This window comes from Pelophylax lessonae (assembly GCF_965119305.1).
Source record: "Pelophylax lessonae genome assembly, chromosome: 3".
NCBI classification, from domain to species: Eukaryota; Metazoa; Chordata; class Amphibia; order Anura; family Ranidae; genus Pelophylax; species Pelophylax lessonae.
This window is the reverse complement of record NC_138770.1, coordinates 307,015,249-307,035,037: the sequence shown is the minus strand read 5'-3', so window position 1 is coordinate 307,035,037 and position 19,789 is coordinate 307,015,249. Positions and strand designations below refer to the sequence as shown.

The 19,789-nt window shown below is 44.8% G+C and overlaps 1 protein-coding gene across 1 annotated transcript in view; it reads left to right on the top strand.

Moving 5' to 3' along the window:
- LOC309550512 (uncharacterized protein) overlaps nt 1-19,789 on the top strand; it is a gene marked incomplete at both ends in the record, with an annotated part of 232,977 nt that overhangs the window by 22,162 nt on the left and 191,026 nt on the right. Inside the window, 4 exon segments of the mRNA XM_082250875.1 lie at nt 4,607-4,723; nt 5,094-5,330; nt 5,573-5,695; nt 19,507-19,629. Of these exon segments, the coding sequence (XP_082107001.1) occupies nt 4,607-4,723; nt 5,094-5,330; nt 5,573-5,695; nt 19,507-19,629 (600 nt within the window).

The window sequence follows — 19,789 nt, the reverse complement described above, 5'->3', positions numbered from 1 at the left end:
CCATGACAAAACTCCCATGGAAAATTACGTAGTTGACGCAGAGTCGGGTTTTAATCCATAAAGGGCATAAATCACCTAACATTCCTAAATAGTTTGGAATAACGTGCTTTAAAACATCCAGTGTGTGCATACGATCAGGTATGATGTTGTATCGATCAGGTAGTGTAAGGGTTACGCCTGCTTCACAGTGACAGACCAAACTCCCCGTTTAACGCACCGCAAACAGACCAGAACCGACCAAAAATGGGACAGGAACTGGGCTTTAAGGGTTAGGGTTATGGCTTAGGGTTTAACATTAAGGTTAGGGTCAGACCTAGGGCTAGAGTTAGGCTTAGAATTAGGGTTAGGGCTAGGGTTAGAGGGTTAGGGGTAGGGTTAGAATTTAGGGTTAGGGATTTAGGGTTAGATAGAGTTTGTTTTAAGGTTGGATAGGGTTTGGGGTTAGGGTTAGAGTTTAGGGTTTGGGTTAAAGGTTAGGGTTAAGGGTTAGGGTTAGGGTCACGCCTAGAGCTAGGGTTAGAGTTAAGATTAGCATTAGGGTTAGGACTATCGTTTCGGCTAGGGTTTTTTTAGTGCTAGGTTTAGAGGGTTAGGGTTAGAGGGTCAGGGTTAGAATTAGGGCTAGGGTTATTTTTAGGGCTAGGGTTAGAGTTAGGTGGTTAGGGTTTCGAGGGTTAGGGTTAAGGTTAGATACTTAGGGTTAGAGTGTTAGGATTAGGGTAAGGGTTAGGGTTATGGTTAGAGGGTTAGGGCTTAGGGTTAGGGATAGATACTTAGGGTTAGGGTTAGAGTGTTAGGATTAGGGTTAGGGTGTTACATTTAGGTTTATGGTTATAGTTAGAGGGTTAGGGTTGGGGTTAGAGGGTTAGGGTTAGGTTTATTTTTATGGCTAGGCTTAGAGGGTTAGGGTTATGGTTAGAGGGTTACGGTGAGATACTTAGGGTTAGAGTTAGGCTTAGGGTTAGAGCGTTAGGATGAGGGTTAGGGTAAGGGTTTGTGTTAGGGTTAAACGGTTAGGGTTATGGTTAGAGGGTTAGGGTTAGGTTTAGTGTTAGGGGATATGGTTAGGGTTATGGTGAGATACTTAGGGTTAGAGTTAGTAATCCTACGCCTCTAACCCTAACCACTAAAAATAACCCTAACCCTAGCCCTAACCCTAATTCTAATTTTGTTTCTGGTTCGGGACATGCTACAGAGCTGAAACTTCACAGGTACACTGTTTAGACCCCCCAGACAATAAATCCAAAGAATTTTTTTTTTTTTTAATTTTTCCAATAATTGGCTCTCTATCAAAAATGACAATTTTTAAGAACTTTTTTGTGTGATTTAGTGTCTGGGGGGTCTAAAAAGTGTACCTGTGAAGTTTCAGCTCTGTAGCATGTCGGGAACCAGAAAAAAATTGTGAATTAGGGTTAGGGCTAGGACTAGGGTTAGGGGGTTAAGTTTAAGGTTAGAGGGTTAGGGTTAGGATTAGGGCTAGGGCTAGGTTTATTTTTATGGCTAGGCTTAGAGGGTTAGGGTTATGGTTAGAGGGTTAGGGGATAGGGTTAGGGTTATGGTGAGATACTTAGGGTTAGAGTTAGTAACCCTACCCCTAACCCTAAGCACTAAAAATAACCCTAACCCTAATTTTTTTTCTGGTTCTGGTACACTTTTTAGACCCCCCCCCCCCCCCCAGACACTAAATCCAAAGAATTTTTTTATTTTTTCAATAGTTGTCTCTCTATCAAAAATGACAATTTTTAAGAACTTTTTTTGTGTGATTTAGTGTCTAGGGGGTCTAAAAAGTGTACCTGTGAAGTTTCAGCTCTGTAGCATGTCCAGAACCAGAAAAAAAGATAATTTTTCAGTAGAGCAGGGATGGTGGGACCCTCCTTTTACACCTATATGTTCTTTTTTTTCTGGTTCTGGACATGCTACAGAGCTGAAACTTCACAGGTACACTTTTTAGACCCCCCCCCCCAGACACTAATCCAAAAAAGTAATGCCTGCCTCCAAAAATGCCTGATAAATATATAGAAAAAAAATAAATAAAAGCAGACTGATGTACCAGCCCTAAAAAGGGCTTTTTGGGGTGCTGTCAGGATGCTGTCCTTACAGCAGGAGTGGACACAGAACACTGGCCTAGCTAATGATTTCCCTATCAATTCAGCAGCAACAGCAGCCCTCTCCCTGCTCTAACTAACTCTGCAGCTTCAGAATGAATCTAAGATGGATGCTGCCCTTGCTTTTTTTATAGGAGGTGGGAGGGAGGGTATGCTGATTGGCTGGAATGTGCCTGCTGACTGTGAGGTACAGGGTCAAAGTTTGCTCAATGATGATGTATAGGAGGCGGACCGAACATCGCATATGTTCGCCCGCCGAGGCGAACATGCGAAGTTCACCGCCAGCGAACAGTTCGGGACATCTCTACTAATTAACTCTAGACACCTGCAAAAGATTCCTGAGGCTTTTAAAAACTCCCAGCCTGGTTCATTACTCAAAACCGCAATCATGGGTAAGACTGCCGACCTGACTGCTGTCCAGAAGGCCATCATTGACACCCTCAAGCAAGAGGGTAAGACACAGAAAGAAATTTCTGAACGAATAGGCTGTTCCCAGAGTGCTGTATCAAGGCACCTCAGTGGGAAGTCTGTGGGATGGAAAAAGTGTGGCAGAAAACGCTGCACAACGAGAAGAGGTGACCGGACCCTGAGGAAGATTGTGGAGAAGGACCGATTCCAGACCTTGGGGGACCTGCGGAAGCAGTGGACTGAGTCTAGAGTAGAAACATCTAGAGCCACCGTGTACAGGCGTGTGCAGGAAATGGGCTACAGGTGCCGCATTCCCCAGGTCAAGCCACTTTTGAACCAGAAAAAGCGGCAGAAGCGCCTGACCTGGGCTACAGAGAAGCAGCACTGGACTGTTGCTCAGTGGTCCAAAGTACTTTTTTCGGATGAAAGCTAATTTTGCATGTCATTCGGAAATCAAGGTGCCAGAGTCTGGAGGAAGACTTGGGAGAGGGAAATGCCAAAATGCCTGAAGTCCAGTGTCAAGTACCCACAGTCAGTGATGGTCTGGGGTGCCATGTCAGCTGCTGGTGTTGGTCCACTGTGTTTTATCAAGGGCAGGGTCAATGCAGCTAGCTATCAGGAGATTTTGGAGCACTTCATGCTTCCATCTGCTGAAAAGCTTTATGGAGATGAAGATTTCATTTTTCAGCACGACCTGGCACCTGCTCACAGTGCCAAAACCACTGGTAAATGGTTTACTGACCATGGTATTACTGTGCTCAATTGGCCTGCCAACTCTCCTGACCTGAACCCCATAGAGAATCTGTGGGATGTTGTGAAGAGAAAGTTGAGAGACGCAAGACCCAACACACTGGATGAGCTCAAGGCCCCTATCGAAGCATCCTGGGCCTCCATAACACCTCAGCAGTGCCACAGGCTGATTGCCTCCATGCCACGCCGCATTGAAGCAGACATTTCTGCAAAAGGATTCCCGACCAAGTATTGAGTGCATAAATGAACATAATTATTTGAAGGTTGACTTTTTTTGTATTAAAAACACTTTATTGGTCGGATAAAATATGCTAATTTTTTGAGATAGGAATTTTGGTTTTTCATGAGCTGTATGCCAAAATCATCAATATTAAAACAAGAAAAGGCTTGCACTACTTCAGTTGTGTGTAATGAATCTAAAATATATGAAAGTCTAATGTTTATCAGTACATTACAGAAAATAATGAACTTTATCACAATATGATAATTTTTTTGAGAGGGACCTGTATATAACAAACAACTTGCATTGATAAATTCATGGAAATGTTAGATAACTAACATGCTCTCTTGCAAAGAAATTACTTTGAAATCCAAAGAAATCTGGTCTTTGTGTAAACCTCATTGCCAAAAGTTTACATAGGACCCTGGTTTAGGGTTCTACACAGCCATTTTCTGAAATATGGATACAATTACAGACAAGGCAGTCGATTTGTTAATGTTTTTATGACATGCATTTAAAAATGATCAGCCTAAATGAACTTTTATCAGTGTCTGTTAGTATATTTAAAATCTACCTGGTTTTTATATTTGGATATACATAAGGGAATTCCTATTTGCTCATTATACGCAAGCTGTACTGTTCATCTTTCTCATTGTATATTTACCATTTAGATGCAACTGGCTAAACTAATCAAACTCTCTGTGTAGCCTAGATTATATAAGATTCTGATCAGAGAGGTCTGAATGACTGCAGGGAAATAAAGATAACCACTAGAGGTAGAATCCTTCTGTGTGTAATTCAATGAAGTAGTACATCAAACATATGATATGTGAAAATTACTCTAAAACACTTAGGGGTCTATTTATAAATGTTTTCACCAAAAACTCACTGAATTTTCAGCCAAGATTTAAACAATTTTCTAGTTGGATTATTTAGATAAATGCGTAAATCCTGGGCGAACATTGTGTGAATCTTGTGTAAACAATTCATAAATAGACCCCGTTATTGTGAACATAAAAATAATTACGCAAAAGCAGAGATGTATAGAAAAACAGCCACAATTTTTGACCAGTAATCTTAATTTTCTTTAGTTGGAAAAATTACATCATTGTAATCTTTGCAGATATCAACGAGTGTGCCATGAATGAGACTGTGTGTCCCGAACAATCTCTATGTATTAACACTAATGGATCCTATCAGTGTGACTGCCTACCGGGATTTGATGGAGCCAATTGCTCTGGTAAGATTTAGTCTCAAGTCTGAGACAAACAATGAGCAAAAAAGATTTGTTAGCTTTTCAGTGGATTTATTTTTGCTACACCCATTGCCCCCAAAATACTCGTTTATGGTTAAATCTGGTTTTATTACCTAATTCAAGTGTGTTTAGTACACTAAAATGGTATAAAAAAAAAAAAAAAAAAAGTAGGTGTGAGGAGCAGATTGTAAACATTTTTGATGACCATGCATTATGTTTTTTGCTATATAGTATGTCCATCAAGGTTTTTTCCCTTGGGAGTTTTGGGGGTTAGGTTAGGAGGAGAATAAGGTAGAGGATATAGTCTAGGAAGCATCAAGAATTAAACATATTTTTATGTGTTTATATGTTACAGATATAAATGAATGTTTGGCAAATTCCACAATCTGTCCCCCAAATTCGTACTGTAATAATACTATTGGCTCTTTCGTCTGTACGTGTGAAGTTGGTTTTGGTGGAGAAAACTGCACAGATATTGATGAATGCGCTCTTGGAACACACAACTGTAGTTGGGCAGACTGTGTGAACACTGTAGGATCCTATAAATGCAACTGTAGGACAGGATACACTGGTGATGGGGTGCAATGCGTAGGTAAGTCTTCAAACTTTAACACTTCCATTATTACTAATAGAACATAACAGGCTCTATCTAACAGCCACTTACACAAGATTATGTCGGTTTTCAAAGCAGCAATCATAAATGATTACAACAATTGTTTTCATTTTCATTTATTGCCTTAGTTCTGGCCTTCTTATCCTCTTATAACACCTATTTTGTCATCCCTAGTTATATTTCTATTTGTATTAAATCTTAAATTATATACAATTTTTCAGATATTAATGAGTGCCAAACAAAGGCTTCCATTTGTGGAGCACATGCTTCCTGTAACAATACCGTTGGCAGCTATGAATGCCACTGCAATGATGGATTTACGTTGGTGAATGGAACTTGTAAAGGTACGTATTGTTTAGATGGTTTTGGATATTCCCCTGTCAACTTTTTCCAAGTCCCAGTAGCAAACATAAATTCAAAGAATGTGCCTTTTTAGTTTTAAAGCCTTTGGACTGTGTTTACCTGTATGTACTGAATTGTACATGAATTATGTGATAAAGTCTTCTGAGCACATGGAGATAAAAGTTTTAAATATTGTCTGTGCATCCTTACTCTATTACAACATGCTTCACTTCGTTGTTTTTGGATTCTGAGCCCGGTCTGTCTTACCTAGGCCTCACCTACCATCCCACTTTTTACTAAATGTGCTTTATTGGCCACAAAGAACTCTCTCACTAAATAGTGAAATATAGGCAGGTCAGTAGCGACTCTAGGAACAATATGTAGGAGGGGGGCACTCATTTTCACCACTGTATCATACCACTGAAAAAAAAGAAAGAAAAAAGTATATATATATTGTAAGGGATTAGCTCGGTGGTAGGCGTGGATGACCCCTTTGGGGGTGCGTTTTCACAGAGAGATAGCCGATTAGAGGTTGAAAACAAGACTGATTTATTCATGCAATTTACTTAACACAATTGCAAGCATCAAAACAGCCAAAATAAAATAAAAGACAAAATAAATCCTTGCCTCGGTGGGCGGCTACCTTCTCACAGCTGGAACCTACCTAAGAAGTCTTTCCAACCTACTGTTGGGCCGACACTGCTGATCCTACAGCAGACACTCAAATGTCCATTTGTTTGCTTTTCACACAGCACAAACATTGTCCATTGAACATGTCCCTTTGTTTTCTTTCACACAGCACATGTTCATTTATAACAGGATCCTTTACTCTTCAGATTCTTCACATTGAACACAGTTCATTTAACAGGTCCCTTTACTCTTCACACTCTTCACATGGAACACTTTGTCTTCTCACCTTTGAGACGTCTTCACTTGTGGTTACCCTCCTTAGCTTCACATCGCTGTAGGGGGTCTTCTCCCATGCTCACCAGCTTGTCGGGAGGCACACATCCGACTGTCCCCCTCTCCCAGCCCACACGGCGACAGGAGGCAGCAGTCCTTCTCCCATGCCCACACGGCGTCGGGAGGTACACGTATGTCTGCCTTCCTCTCCCAGCCCACACGGCGACAGGAGGCAGCTTCTGGAGGCAGCACTCAATAGATTTTCTCTGGACAAATTATAGAGGCCTTGATCTCCTCATTCTGAACAGCTGAATGGTTTTCAACTTCCTGCTGGCTCTCTCTGCAGCCAACACCCTATAGTATCAGTGAACTTTCAAAGCAGGTGGGAATGTGTCTCCTCTCAGTGACTACATTCCCAGATTTACCTGACTTCCTGTCACATACCCCCCCCTCTTGTTTCAACCCTAGGGTTGGGACACATATTTCCAGGCACGCATGTGTCAGGCACTGCTGACTCACTGATAAGCCTCCTATTATCCTCAAGCTTCCGGATGAAACTGTTTCTGTCATCTTCATTGACAGTTTTCTCATAAATGCCACACAGTTTGTCTCTCATCTCATATACACATTCTTCAACTGCATTTTTGGCATCATTTTGCTCCTTCTCGTTTCTGTCATCTTCATTGACAGCTTTCTCATAAATGTCAGACAGCTTGTCCCTCATAACCGTCTGTCCAATCCACCATGGAGGTCCGTGATCCATAGGCAACTCAATTGGGCTAGTCTTAATGTCTTCAACATTCTTAAGACGCCTCTCTCTGCAATCCATAAATGATTTCCACAACACTTTGAGAACCTCTGCTTCACTTAGCTTTGTTCCAAGAACTGTCTGTACTTTATCAACTTTCCTTCCATCATCATATGGGTCAAAGGCAACAACACAGTTGAACCCAGCGATCTGGGTGGTATCCATTATAGACCTCCTCTCTGCATCAGTGAAGAAGCATGGAACTGCAACACATTCTTTTACAGGTTTCTTCAATGCACTTTCTGCTGAACTATTTGACCGCTCAAGGTCACCTAGTTCCTTTTCTCTATCTGAATTCCACATGGAATGCATCTCAAGATCACGATCAAACTTCTGCCACCTGTCTTTCACCAGTTTCATTTTAGAAATATTCTCTGAAAGGCACTTGAAATTCATTTGCTTCACGTTTTCACCAACAGCCTTAGTTTTCTCCACTAGGTGGCGTTTGCTTTTTCCTCCCAGATTTATATCACTTGCTTTAGTTTTCTCCGCTTTAGTTTTCTCCACTAGGTTTTCAGCCTGAACTGAGAAATCATCACATTTCTTACACAACTCCTTTATTTGCTGAAGTTCTAATGATACATTTTCCAATGCTTGAAGTTTTTGAAGGAACGGTTTATTCCAAAGGGGTGATTCAAGCCACGTGTCATCACATTTCTGAGGCTCACTCAGGACAGACCCCAAAACACTGATCCTTTTAAAAACTGCATCAGGCACACTATCCCCTCTTTGGGACAGATCCTCTGTTGCCTGGAATTCCTCTTCCAGTTCCTGCAACGGAATCTTCATCTCTTCTACTTGCTGTTCTAAGGCTCGTTTAGACTTTTCTAGCTCCTGAACGCTTTTCACAACATCATCCTTGGAGCTGACCAATTCTTCCATTTCTGTACGCAGCTGTTTGTTAACACTTTCTAGTTCAGCCTTACACTCTAGAACTTCCTCCAAAGAGCGAGCCAAGAACAGGGCTTTGCTCTCGTTATCACGCGCCTCCGTTTTTGCACGGTCGCGTTCTTCTGCATATTTTGCAGACACAGTCTTCTCTTCACCAAGCATCTGATCAAACTTCTTTTTCACATCTTCAACACACTGTAATGAACCAACGCTTTCTTCCATGCGTTTTTTCATATCCGCTATCTGAGCTTGCAATGTTGCGACTTGCTCTGATAGGTTTTTCTTTGCTTCCGCCTCCTCTTTTAATTGTTCCAGGAAGCCATTTTTCTCATCTTCCATTTGTTTGAGCTTTGTGCTAAAACTCAGCCTTTGACACCTCTCTTCCTGTAAGAGTTCCTGCGTGTCTTGCAGCTGCGATTCCAAGATAGAAAAATCTTCCGCAATTTCTCTAGATTTTCTGTCTGCTTGAGAAAGCCGATTTGTGACACTGTCCAACTCAACCTGCAATCGGTTTGCCTTCTCTGACAGCTTAGCACACAATCGGTCACCTTCTGACACCTTGACTTGCGATTCCAGAAGCTGTGCCTCTACTTTTTCCCTCTTATGTTCACAATCTCCTTTTCCCTGCATAAGAGCCTTCACCTCATTGGCTAGTTTCTGGGAATGAGACTGTAATTCTGCCACACAGGCTTCTTTCTCCTTTAACTGCTGCTGGAAACGTTGGGCTTCACCTTTCCAACTTTCACAGTCTGCACGTAATTCATCTACCACATTGCTCAAAGTGGTGAGCTCATACACAGTACTCAGTAATTTAGCCTCTCTTTCACTTTTCTCGTTGTCGCTGAGAGACAATGTCGTTTTCAGAGCGACATTCTGTTCCTGTGACTCCTGCAGGTCTATTTTTGTAACTTCCAAACACTGAAGACTTTTTTCCAGCTGATTACGCAACTCCAACATATCAGCCATACTTTGCTTCTGCAAAGTCTGAATTTCACTTTCCTTTTCCATGAGGATGGTATCTTTCTCCATTATAGTCTCTCTGCGTTTTTGCAACTCGACCAAAAGAAGAGCAGTGGATTCTTCCCACTGTAACACATGAGACTTGAGTAGTTCATTCATTTCCTGCAAGTTTCTATGCTCCATTTTAAGCAATTCCAAGGCTTGTTCCTTTTCTTCCATTTTCCGTTGCAAGGCATCCAACTTAGCCCTGCACACATACTCGGTTTCCTCCATACCGATGGCCTCCATTGGCTGCTGGCGTCTCTGTTTCCAGCCTGCCATGCTCTCTTGATGAGCCTTTTGTTGAGCTGCAAAGCTCCGCTGAAAATCCGCATTTGCCTGCTGTTGAGCTGCATTTGCCTGCTGTTGAGCTGTATTTGATATAATCAGTTGTTTCAGCATCTCCTCCATTTTGAGCTTACTTTTCATCTGAGCACACTGCGTCTCCATAGCAGTTTCATCAGTGTTGCTAGGGACAACAACCTTCCTCTTTAGTAGACTCTCTTTAGGCATGGATGGGGCTGGTTCAGACGGTAGCATCCCCTCCATCCATAGAATCCGGTCTCTCATTTCATCTATCTTTGCATTTTTCAGGCGTTTGGATCGCCCCATCTTCAATAACTCCACAAACAAATTTTTCACAGTCCAGCAAACAATTTTCAGACCACTGTCTCTTCAACACATGTCGTTTTTCTCTCTCTTGCAGGATCTCTTTTCCTGCGCACACAGTTTGTGCAGTCACTTGCACCAGACACAACAAAGTTCATCAAAAAATTTTGAGACCCCTGTCTCTTTAAAACACTTTTTTTTTTTTTTTTTCTGTCAGGATCTTCTCTCCTGCACACATAGATTGTGCAATCTCATGCACCAGATAAAGTTCATCAAACATTTGCACTTCCTTGCAGGGATCTTCGCTTCTGCCCACTGCATACCTCCACCATATGTAAGGGATTAGCTCGGTGGTAGGCGTGGATGACCCCTTTGGGGGTGAGTTTTCACAGAGAGATAGCCGATTAGAGGTTGAAAACAAGACTGATTTATTCATGCAATTTACTTAACACAATTGCAAGCATCAAAACAGCCAAAATAAAATAAAAGACAAAATAAATCCTTGCCTCGGTGGGCGGCTACCTTCTCACAGCTGGAACCTACCTAAGAAGTCTTTCCAACCTACTGTTGGGCCGACACTGCTGATCCTACAGCAGACACTCAAATGTCCATTTGTTTGCTTTTCACACAGCACAAACATTGTCCATTGAACATGTCCCTTTGTTTTCTTTCACACAGCACATGTTCATTTATAACAGGATCCTTTACTCTTCAGATTCTTCACATTGAACACAGTTCATTTAACAGGTCCCTTTACTCTTCACACTCTTCACATGGAACACTTTGTCTTCTCACCTTTGAGACGTCTTCACTCGTGGTTACCCTCCTTAGCTTCACATCGCTGTAGGGGGTCTTCTCCCATGCTCACCAGCTTGTCGGGAGGCACACATCCGACTGTCCCCCTCTCCCAGCCCACACGGCGACAGGAGGCAGCAGTCCTTCTCCCATGCCCACACGGCGTCGGGAGGTACACGTATGTCTGCCTTCCTCTCCCAGCCCACACGGCGACAGGAGGCAGCTTCTGGAGGCAGCACTCAATAGATTTTCTCTGGACAAATTATAGAGGCCTTGATCTCCTCATTCTGAACAGCTGAATGGTTTTCAACTTCCTGCTGGCTCTCTCTGCAGCCAACACCCTATAGTATCAGTGAACTTTCAAAGCAGGTGGGAATGTGTCTCCTCTCAGTGACTACATTCCCAGATTTACCTGACTTCCTGTCACAATATGTTACAAAATACAATACGAGAGTAATGCAGTATGCAATGATACCTTTTTATTGTACTAACCTAACACTTAAAAGACAAGCTATTCAAAAGTTTTCCTTTTATCTTTAGGTATTGCTTCAGTACTGAGAGGAAAACTCTTAAAAGCTTTACTTTAGTTTAATGCAATCTCAGCAAACAGTTTACGCAGTAAACACCCCTAGTATTGGTGCCAGTTTACGCAGTAGTAACCCCTAGTAATGGTGCCAGTTTATGCAGTAATGGCCCCTAGTATTGGTGCCAGTTTACACAGTTCATAATCCCTAGTTATGGTGCCAGTTTACGCAGTAAAATATCCTATTAGTGCCAGTTTACGCAGTAATAAAGCCTAGTATTGGTGCCAGTTTATGCAGTATTAAAGTCTAGAATTGGTGCCAGTTTATGCAGTAATAAAACCTAGTACTAGTGCCAGTTTACGCAGTAATAAAGCATAGTATTGATGTCAGTTTATGCAGTAATAAAGCCTAGTAGTATTGCCAGTTTACACAGTAATAAAGCCATGTTCTCAGCACGGAGGATGTAGGGAAGAATAGTGGGACCTACCAACCACAGTGATGAAAGTGTTAAGGCCAGCCGTGACAGTGGCGGCAGTCTTAACACTTTTATCAACTTCATGGGAGATCTTTATGATTTCCCTGAGGGTTTCCTGATGCTTTACAGTACAGTGCACCTCTCCATCCGTGACTCCTTCGTTCTGCCCTACACCGTGGCGAAACTAAGGGGGAAGGCTTCTACAGCACACCTCTCCATCTGGGACTCATGCCCCTACAGCAGGGGTGCCCAAACTTTTGAGGATTGAGGGCCACTTTAGCGACTTGGTAACTGGTCATGGGCCACAATGAGTGAAGCGGGCAGATGAAAGGTCTGCGTCCACTAACCATATGCAGAGCAGACATGGACACAGCCCACTTTACTCTATGGGTCTTTCCAATGTGATCCGCCTAGACAGAAGGGGATGAATCCCCTTCTGTTTTTTTAAGTTGATCGGATTGGAGATATGCGGATAGAATTGGACACAAGTCCGTTTACATCTGCCACTCTGTAGAGGTGAATGGGGGGTCAGATTGGGTCCACCTTAAAAACAGACAGGTGGACCCGATCGGACTGATGGTGTGAAAGGAGCCTAAGGCTGCTTTCACATGGATGCACTGCGGTTTACCTACGCCCCAACTGACCTGAATGTTCACTTCTTCCTCAGGATTCCTGCAGGTATAGCTGGCTGCTGCTGTCCCTCAGGTGGGTATGACTGGTGGCTGCTGCTGCTGGCTTCCAAGGCTGGTGGGTACTGCTGGAAGGTGCTGCTGGCTGGTATTGCTGGCTGGCGGGTTTTGCTAGTTTGTACTTCTGGTGGGTACTGCTGGTTAGTACTGCTGGGCTGGCTGGCACTACTGGTGGGTACTTCTGGCTGGTACTGCTGGTGGGTCCTGCCGGCTTTTAATTCTGGTGGGTACTGCTGGCTGTTACTGTTGATTGGGAATGCTGGTAGATACTGATGGCGGTTACTGCTGGCTGGTACTTCTGGCTGCTACTGCTGGTGGGTACTGCTGGCTGGGACAGCTGGCTCCTCTGAGACACAAACAGAGTGTGGCAGGAGCGGCACTGGAGGAAGCATGTGGCTGCAGTAGAGAGCAGAGCCAATGCTTCCTGTATCACTCCTGTCACAGGTAGAGTACATTTGATATCACTCCGACTGACAAGAACCAGAACTATACAGGAACCATTGGCTCTGCTTCCTCTAGTGCCGACTCCGTTCGCCACAGTAATGCTTGAGGATGGTGGGTCGGGGTCCCACAATCCAGGTTTACCAACCCACCATCCCAGAGGAGGACGTTGGATCCTGTTGGGGGGGGGGCACGGTATATTGTTGCGGGGGCCATGGCCCCTCTGCCCCCCCTAGTGACATCACTGAGGCAGGTATGCCTGGGAATGACCAAAGTTGTAAATTTGAGGAAGCAACTTCTAATAAAAGAATTACACCTGAAAGGGGAAAATCCTTTTCTAGATAATAAAATAAGAGAAGAAACTTCATTAGGAGTAGAGTTGAGCGGACACCTGGATGTCCGTGTTCGGCGGGTTTGGCCGAACTTGAAAAAAAAAGTCCGGGTCCGTGTCCCACACTTTTTCCGAACTTTACCCGGACACCAAACCCCATTGAAGTCAATTGGGACCTGAACTTGCAGGCACTAAAATGGCTCTAAAAAAACAATAGAAAGGGCTAGAGTGCTGCAAATGGCAGCAAAATGTAGTTAAGAGCATGGCAAGTGCTCTGCAAACAAATGTGGATAGGGAAATAACTTAAAACAACAAAAAAAGAAACAGAAAAATAAAACAATTTTCTTCATCTGTGAAGGATGAGGCCCATATGGAGTATGAGGGAGGTTGAGGTGGCGGTGGATGTGGCGGTGTAGGTGGAAGCGGCGGTGGAGGGGGACTAGGTAGTCAACACTGCTTTTTTTTTTTGTCATTTTAAATTAGGGTACACCCCAAAAGAGTGAGAAAGATCTGGGTAAGGTCGGTATCCATCTCTATTCTGCACAAGGTATGGAAAAGTCTTGTGGGATCCATGCCTGGTTCATTTTAATGAACGTGAGTTGTCCACATTGTCTCTGGACAGGCGGCTGCGCTTGTCTGTGAGAACACCCCCAGCCGTGCTAAATACACGTTCAGATAATACACTGGCTGCAGGGCACGCCAGCACCTCCAAGGCGTAAAGGGCAAGCTCAGGCCATGTGCCCAATTTGGAGACCCAGAAGTTAAAGGGGGCAGACCCGTCATTCACTACATGTAGGCGTGTGCACACATACTGCTCCACCATGTTGGTGAAATGCTGCCTCCTGCTAAGACGTTCCATATGAGCTGCTGGTGCTGCTGTTTGTTGTGGCGTGCTGACAAAGCTTTTCCACATTTCGGCCATGCTAACCCTGCCTTCTGAGGTGCTGGCGGTGCCCTGGTTGCATTGGCGACCTCTTCCTCCTCCTCCTCTGCCTTTGCCTTGTGCTTCCACTGTGGCCCCGCTGTCAGGTGGGAATGCCAGCAGCATCGCGTCTACCAGCATGCGCTTGTACTCGCGCATCTTGCGATCATGCTCCAGTGAATGAATTAAGGACGGTACGTTGTCCTTGTAACGGGGATCCAGCAGCGTGGCCACCCAGTAATCAGCACAAGTTAGAATGTGGGCAACTCGGCGGTCGTTGTGGAGACACTGTAGCATGTAATCAATCATGTGTGCCAGGCTGCCCAGAGGCAATGAAAGGCTTTCCTCTGTGGGAGGTGTATCATCTGTATCCGCTGTATCCCCCCAGCCACGCACCAGTGATGGCCATGAGCTGGCCTGGGTGCCACCCTGCTGTGAACATGGTTCCATCTCCTCCTCCCATCTCCTCCTCCTCATCATCCTCCATAACTGTGCCCCTGCTGGACAATTGTGTACCTGGCGTTTGTGGGTGCAGTGACCCACCCTCGGAGCCACTTGTGAATGACTGCCCTAAAAGCCTTGGAAATGATCCCTCTTCCTCCTCCTCCTCCTGTGCCACATCCTCTTCCATCATCGCCCGAATAGTTTTTTGAAGGAGGCATAGAAGTGGGATAGTTAAGCTGACAATGGCGTCATCAGCACTGGCCATGTTGGTGGAGTACTCAAAACAGTGCAACAAGGCACACAGGTCTCGCATGGAGGCCCAGTTATTGGTGGTGAAGTGGTGCGGTTCCGCAGAGCGACTCATGCGTGCGTGCTGCAGCTGAAACTCCACTATGGCCTGCTGCTGCTCGCACAGTTTTTCCAGCATGTGTAAGGTGGAGTTCCACCTTGTGGGCAAGTCACATATGAGGCGGTGAGCGGGAAGGCCGAAGTTACGCTGCAGCGCTGACAGGCGAGCAGCAGCAGGGTGAGAACGCCGAAAGTGTGCACAGACGGCCCACACTTTCTGCACAGCTCTGACATATCGGGGTAATTTTTAAGGAACCTCTGCACCACCAACTACTCATCTGTCTGCTTTTCCATGCTCCTCCACAACTCCTGCGTGGTGTGTGGTTTTTCCCCCAAACAGGCAAGTTTTAAAACTGCCTGCTGTCGTTTACCCCTGGCTGTGCTGAAGTTGGTGGTGAAGGTGTTACGCTGACCAGATGAGGAGGCAGTAGAGGATGAGGAAACGGAGTAGGAGGAGTTAGGAACAGGAGGCAAACTGAAGTGCCCTGCAATCCTCGGTGGTGGAAGGACATGCGCCAAATTACTATCCGGCTCAGGTCCAGCCGCCACTGCATTTACCCAGTGTGACCGTGCTTACTGGTCCACGTATCGGTAGTTAGGTGGACCTTGCCACAGATGGCGTTGCGCAGTGCACACCTGTTTTTTTTCCCCCACTTGGTTGTGCAGGGAAGGGATGGCTTGCCTGGAAAAGTAGTGGCGGCTGGGCACGACGTACTGTGGGACAGCCACCGACATAAGGCTTTTAAAACTGTGCGTCTCCACCAGACGGAATGACAGCATTTCAAAGGCCAAGAATTTTGAAATGCTGGCATTTAGGGCCAGGGATCGCGGGTGGGTAGGGGGGTACTTCCTCTTCCTCTGAAGTGTTTGGGAGATGGAAAGCTGAACGCTTCCACGGGACATTGTGGAGATGGTTGGTGACCCAGGTGGTGGTGTTGCTGACAGATCATCTGTTTGCAGTGTGGCAGGTGTCGGTATCACTACAGAGGTGGATGAAGAGGCCGAGACTGCAGCAGAAGAGGAAGCAGGAGGAGCCAGAGACCTTTCTTGGTTTTGAAGGTGTCTACTCCACTGCAGCTCGTGCTTTGCACTTAGATGCCTGATCATGCAGGTTGTGCTCAGGTTGAGAAGGTTTATGCCTCGCTTCAGGCTCTGATTGCACAGGGTGCAAACCACTCGTGTCCTGTCATCAGCACATTGTCTGAAGAACTTCCACGCTAGAGAACTCCTTTGACCTGGCTTTGGTGCGCTTGGTCCCTTGCTGCGTTGGGCAGTAGCAGGCGTAGTAATCCAAACAAATAATCAGCCAAGCGCTCACTCCGAAGGGGAAGACTGGCGTGCTGCTCTCCTCAGGCAGGGAACTCCAAACGGATGCATAAAAGAAAAGAAAAGGAGGCGCAAACACCTAGTGCATTACCCGTGGTACTGTTAAAATTGGTTTAATAAAAATGCTGAATGCATACTCACAAACATGAAGAATAAAAATCGTATTGCAAATTCCCGTCACCCATGTGTTGGACCATGTCCTGGAAATTGCGACCGCTAACGCGTTTCGGGAGTCAAGCTCCCTTCCTCAGAGCTGGTCATGTCATAGCAGATTGAAGTTCAATCTGCTATGACATGACCAGCTCTGAGGAAGGGAGCTTGACTCCCGAAACGCGTTAGCGGTCGCAATTTCCAGGACATGGTCCAACACATGACCAGCTCTGAGGAAGGGAGCTTGACTCCCGAAACGCGTTAGCGGTCGCAATTTCCAGGACATGGTCCAACACATGGGTGACGGGAATTTGCAATACGATTTTTATTCTTCATGTTTGTGAGTATGCATTCAGCATTTTTATTAAACCAATTTTAACAGTACCACGGGTAATGCACTAGGTGTTTGCGCCTCCTTTTCTTTTCTTTAGTACAGGCGTAGTGTCTAGGGAACGGCCGCTCCGCTTCTGCACCCTGCTCCCTCTTCTGCTGTGCTGGTGGCTCTGTGCGACCACCGCCTCTTCCTCCAAACTACTCAGGTCACCTGCATGACCTTCATTCCATGTGGGGTCGAGGACCTCATCGTCCTCCACATCATCTTCCACCCAGTCTTCACCCCTGCCCTCCTTGTCGGTCTCCACTATTCTGAGTGCCGCAGCAGTTGGCACCTGCGTTTCGTCATCATCGGAGACGTGCTGCGATGGTCCTTCCATGTACTCATCTTGAGAAATAAGTGGTTGGGCATCGCTGCAATCAATCTCTTCCACTTCTGGGGCAGGGCTAGGTGGATGGCCCTGGGAAACCCTGCTGACAGAGTCATCAAAAAGAAGAAGAGACTGCTGCATGACTTGGGGCTCAGACTGCTTGCCTGATTTGCAAGGGGGTGAGGTGAAAGACGGTTGGACATCGGCTGCAGGTGCCAACTCTGACCTTTCTGCAGTAGACTGGGTGGGAGACAATGTGAAGGGGCTGGAGGCACTGTCAGCAACCCAATCTACTATCGCCTGTACTTGTTCTTGCCTCAACACTTTGTAGAGGCGCATGATGCCCTACCAAATACTGCTGCAGGTTCTGTCGCCTACTCACACTTGAGGAAGGTGTTTCACTTGTGCGTGTAGCTGGCACAGATCGACCACGTCCTCTCCTTGCAACAGGAGCTCTACCAGCAGCACCACGACCCAGGCCACGGCCCCTATTTGACGTTCTCATATTTCTGTAATTTATGATCTTGCCCTAAAAAGGTGTTTATTGAATAGCGGAACAAAACAACAACAGTATCGCACGGGTGTATCTCACAGTCAAATATGCAAACTATGCCACAATTTAATTTTTTTTTACCCCAAAAGGGTGTTTATTAAATAGCGGAATAGAAAAACAGTATACAAATACAACGGGTGTATCGCACAGTCAAATATGCATAGTATGTCGCAATTTAATTTTTTTCACCCCAAAAGTGTGTATATTGAATAGCGGAATAGAAAAAAGAATATAAAAAAGGTGTATCTCAGACGTACAAACACAGACTAGGCCCCGATTACAATTTTTTGTACCTTAAAGGCAGGATGAGGATGAGGAGTAGGAGGAGTTCAGAACAGGAGGCAAACTGAAGCACCCTGCAATCCTCGGCGGTGGAAGATACACCTTTCAAATTTTTTGGGCGCATCTCACACGTACCGATACAGACTATGCCGCAATTTAATCTTTTTTACCCCAAAGGGTATAGATTGAATAGCGGAATAGAAAATAGTATATAAAAAGGTATCTCACACGTACAAACACAGACTAGGCCCCGATTACAATTTTTGTACCCTAAAGGCAGGATGAGGATGAGGAGTAGGAGGAGTTCGGTACAGGAGGCAAACTGAAGCGCCCTGCAATCCTCGACGGTGGAAGATGCACCCAAAAAAATTGAAAGGTGTATCTCACACGTATCGATACAGACTATGCCACAATTTAATTTTTTTCACCCCAAAAGGGTGTATATTGAATAGCGGAATAGAAAAAAATATATAAAATTGGTGATTTTTCAATAGCACATGTGAACACAGCAGTGTCTTATGTTTTATGTCACGGTCAGCAGCAGGGACATAAAGGGAAAAAAAAAAATCCCCTTTAACTTTGTAATTTGTAAATAGCAGATTAGAACAGCACTCTGTAGTAAAATATAGCTGAACGCTGCACACAACAGACTGATAAAAATATATTTTTTTCTCCCTCCTCCTCCTCAGTGGGCTCAAGTGAGTGCAAAAAGATCGTTCACTGCACCACCCCCCACACAGCAAAATCTATGTAGATCGCTAACGGACGATTGTTCTGTCCTGTGTCTCCTATCTGTCCCTGCCTACTCTCTCCAGCCTGTCCCTAAAATGCTCAAATATCTTTGCCTGCCTACACTCCGACCTGTCCCTGCATTGTTTTCGGGCACAATGTTGTTTTTCCCTGTCTGTCCCTAATCAGCAGCAGCCAGCACCGTTATGTGTGCTCTCTCCCTACACTACAGCAGACTGACGTACCGCGCTGTGTCTCTCGAGGTTATAAAGACCTGGGTCACATGCTTCAGCTGGCCAATCACAGCCATGCCATTAGTAGGCATGGCTGGGATGGCTTCTAAGGCACACCAGTTAAACGTTGTTGATTGGCTGATGAAAGCCCGCCATTACATACAAAAACAGGAAATAAAATTACCGAACACGGATTTTAAACCCGAACATACAGTAAAGTTTTCGGGTCCGTGTCCGGGTAGCAAAAATCCAATTATCCGGTACGGACTCGAATAATACAGTCCGTGTTCGCTCAACACTAATTAGGAGCATTCAGAGGCTCCTAATTAAGGTAAGATATAGCAAAATAGCGACTTACCAGTTAGGGCTGCAACTGTATAAATGCTTTTTGCTCCTGTACATTATAATGAACCAGGTAAACTCTGCTTGTCTCTGTTGTCCATATCAACCAATAAACCTTTTCTTTCATTCTTTTTTTAATGCCCTAGAAACATGAAAGGGAACAAAAGAATGGTGGCTAACCAAGGTCTCAGTTGTGAAATTGAATTCTGTGCTATAGACGTAACCCCCCCCTCCTCAAATGATATAATCTTTAGTAGATGCTGTAGTTTGTTGATTGCCATTCAAAGCTTAACTTATGTTTTTTTTGTGTTGAAGATGTTGATGAATGTGCCTCGCCAGAGTACTGTAAAGGTGCTGGAAGAAGTTGTATAAACACAGAAGGCAGCTATAATTGCAGTTGTCAGCAAGGTTACCAATCAGTCAATGAGAGCTGCGCAGGTATGTATAATTACTGTTCATAAAGATTTTACAAAGCTAAATCTGAGTCCAATATCATTGGTTGAAACTGACTTTTTAAGGTCATCATGAAAACAGCAACAAAGATACCAGTCGTGTAGTATAAATTACACTCATGGTGAACATACTGTGTAGAATATAT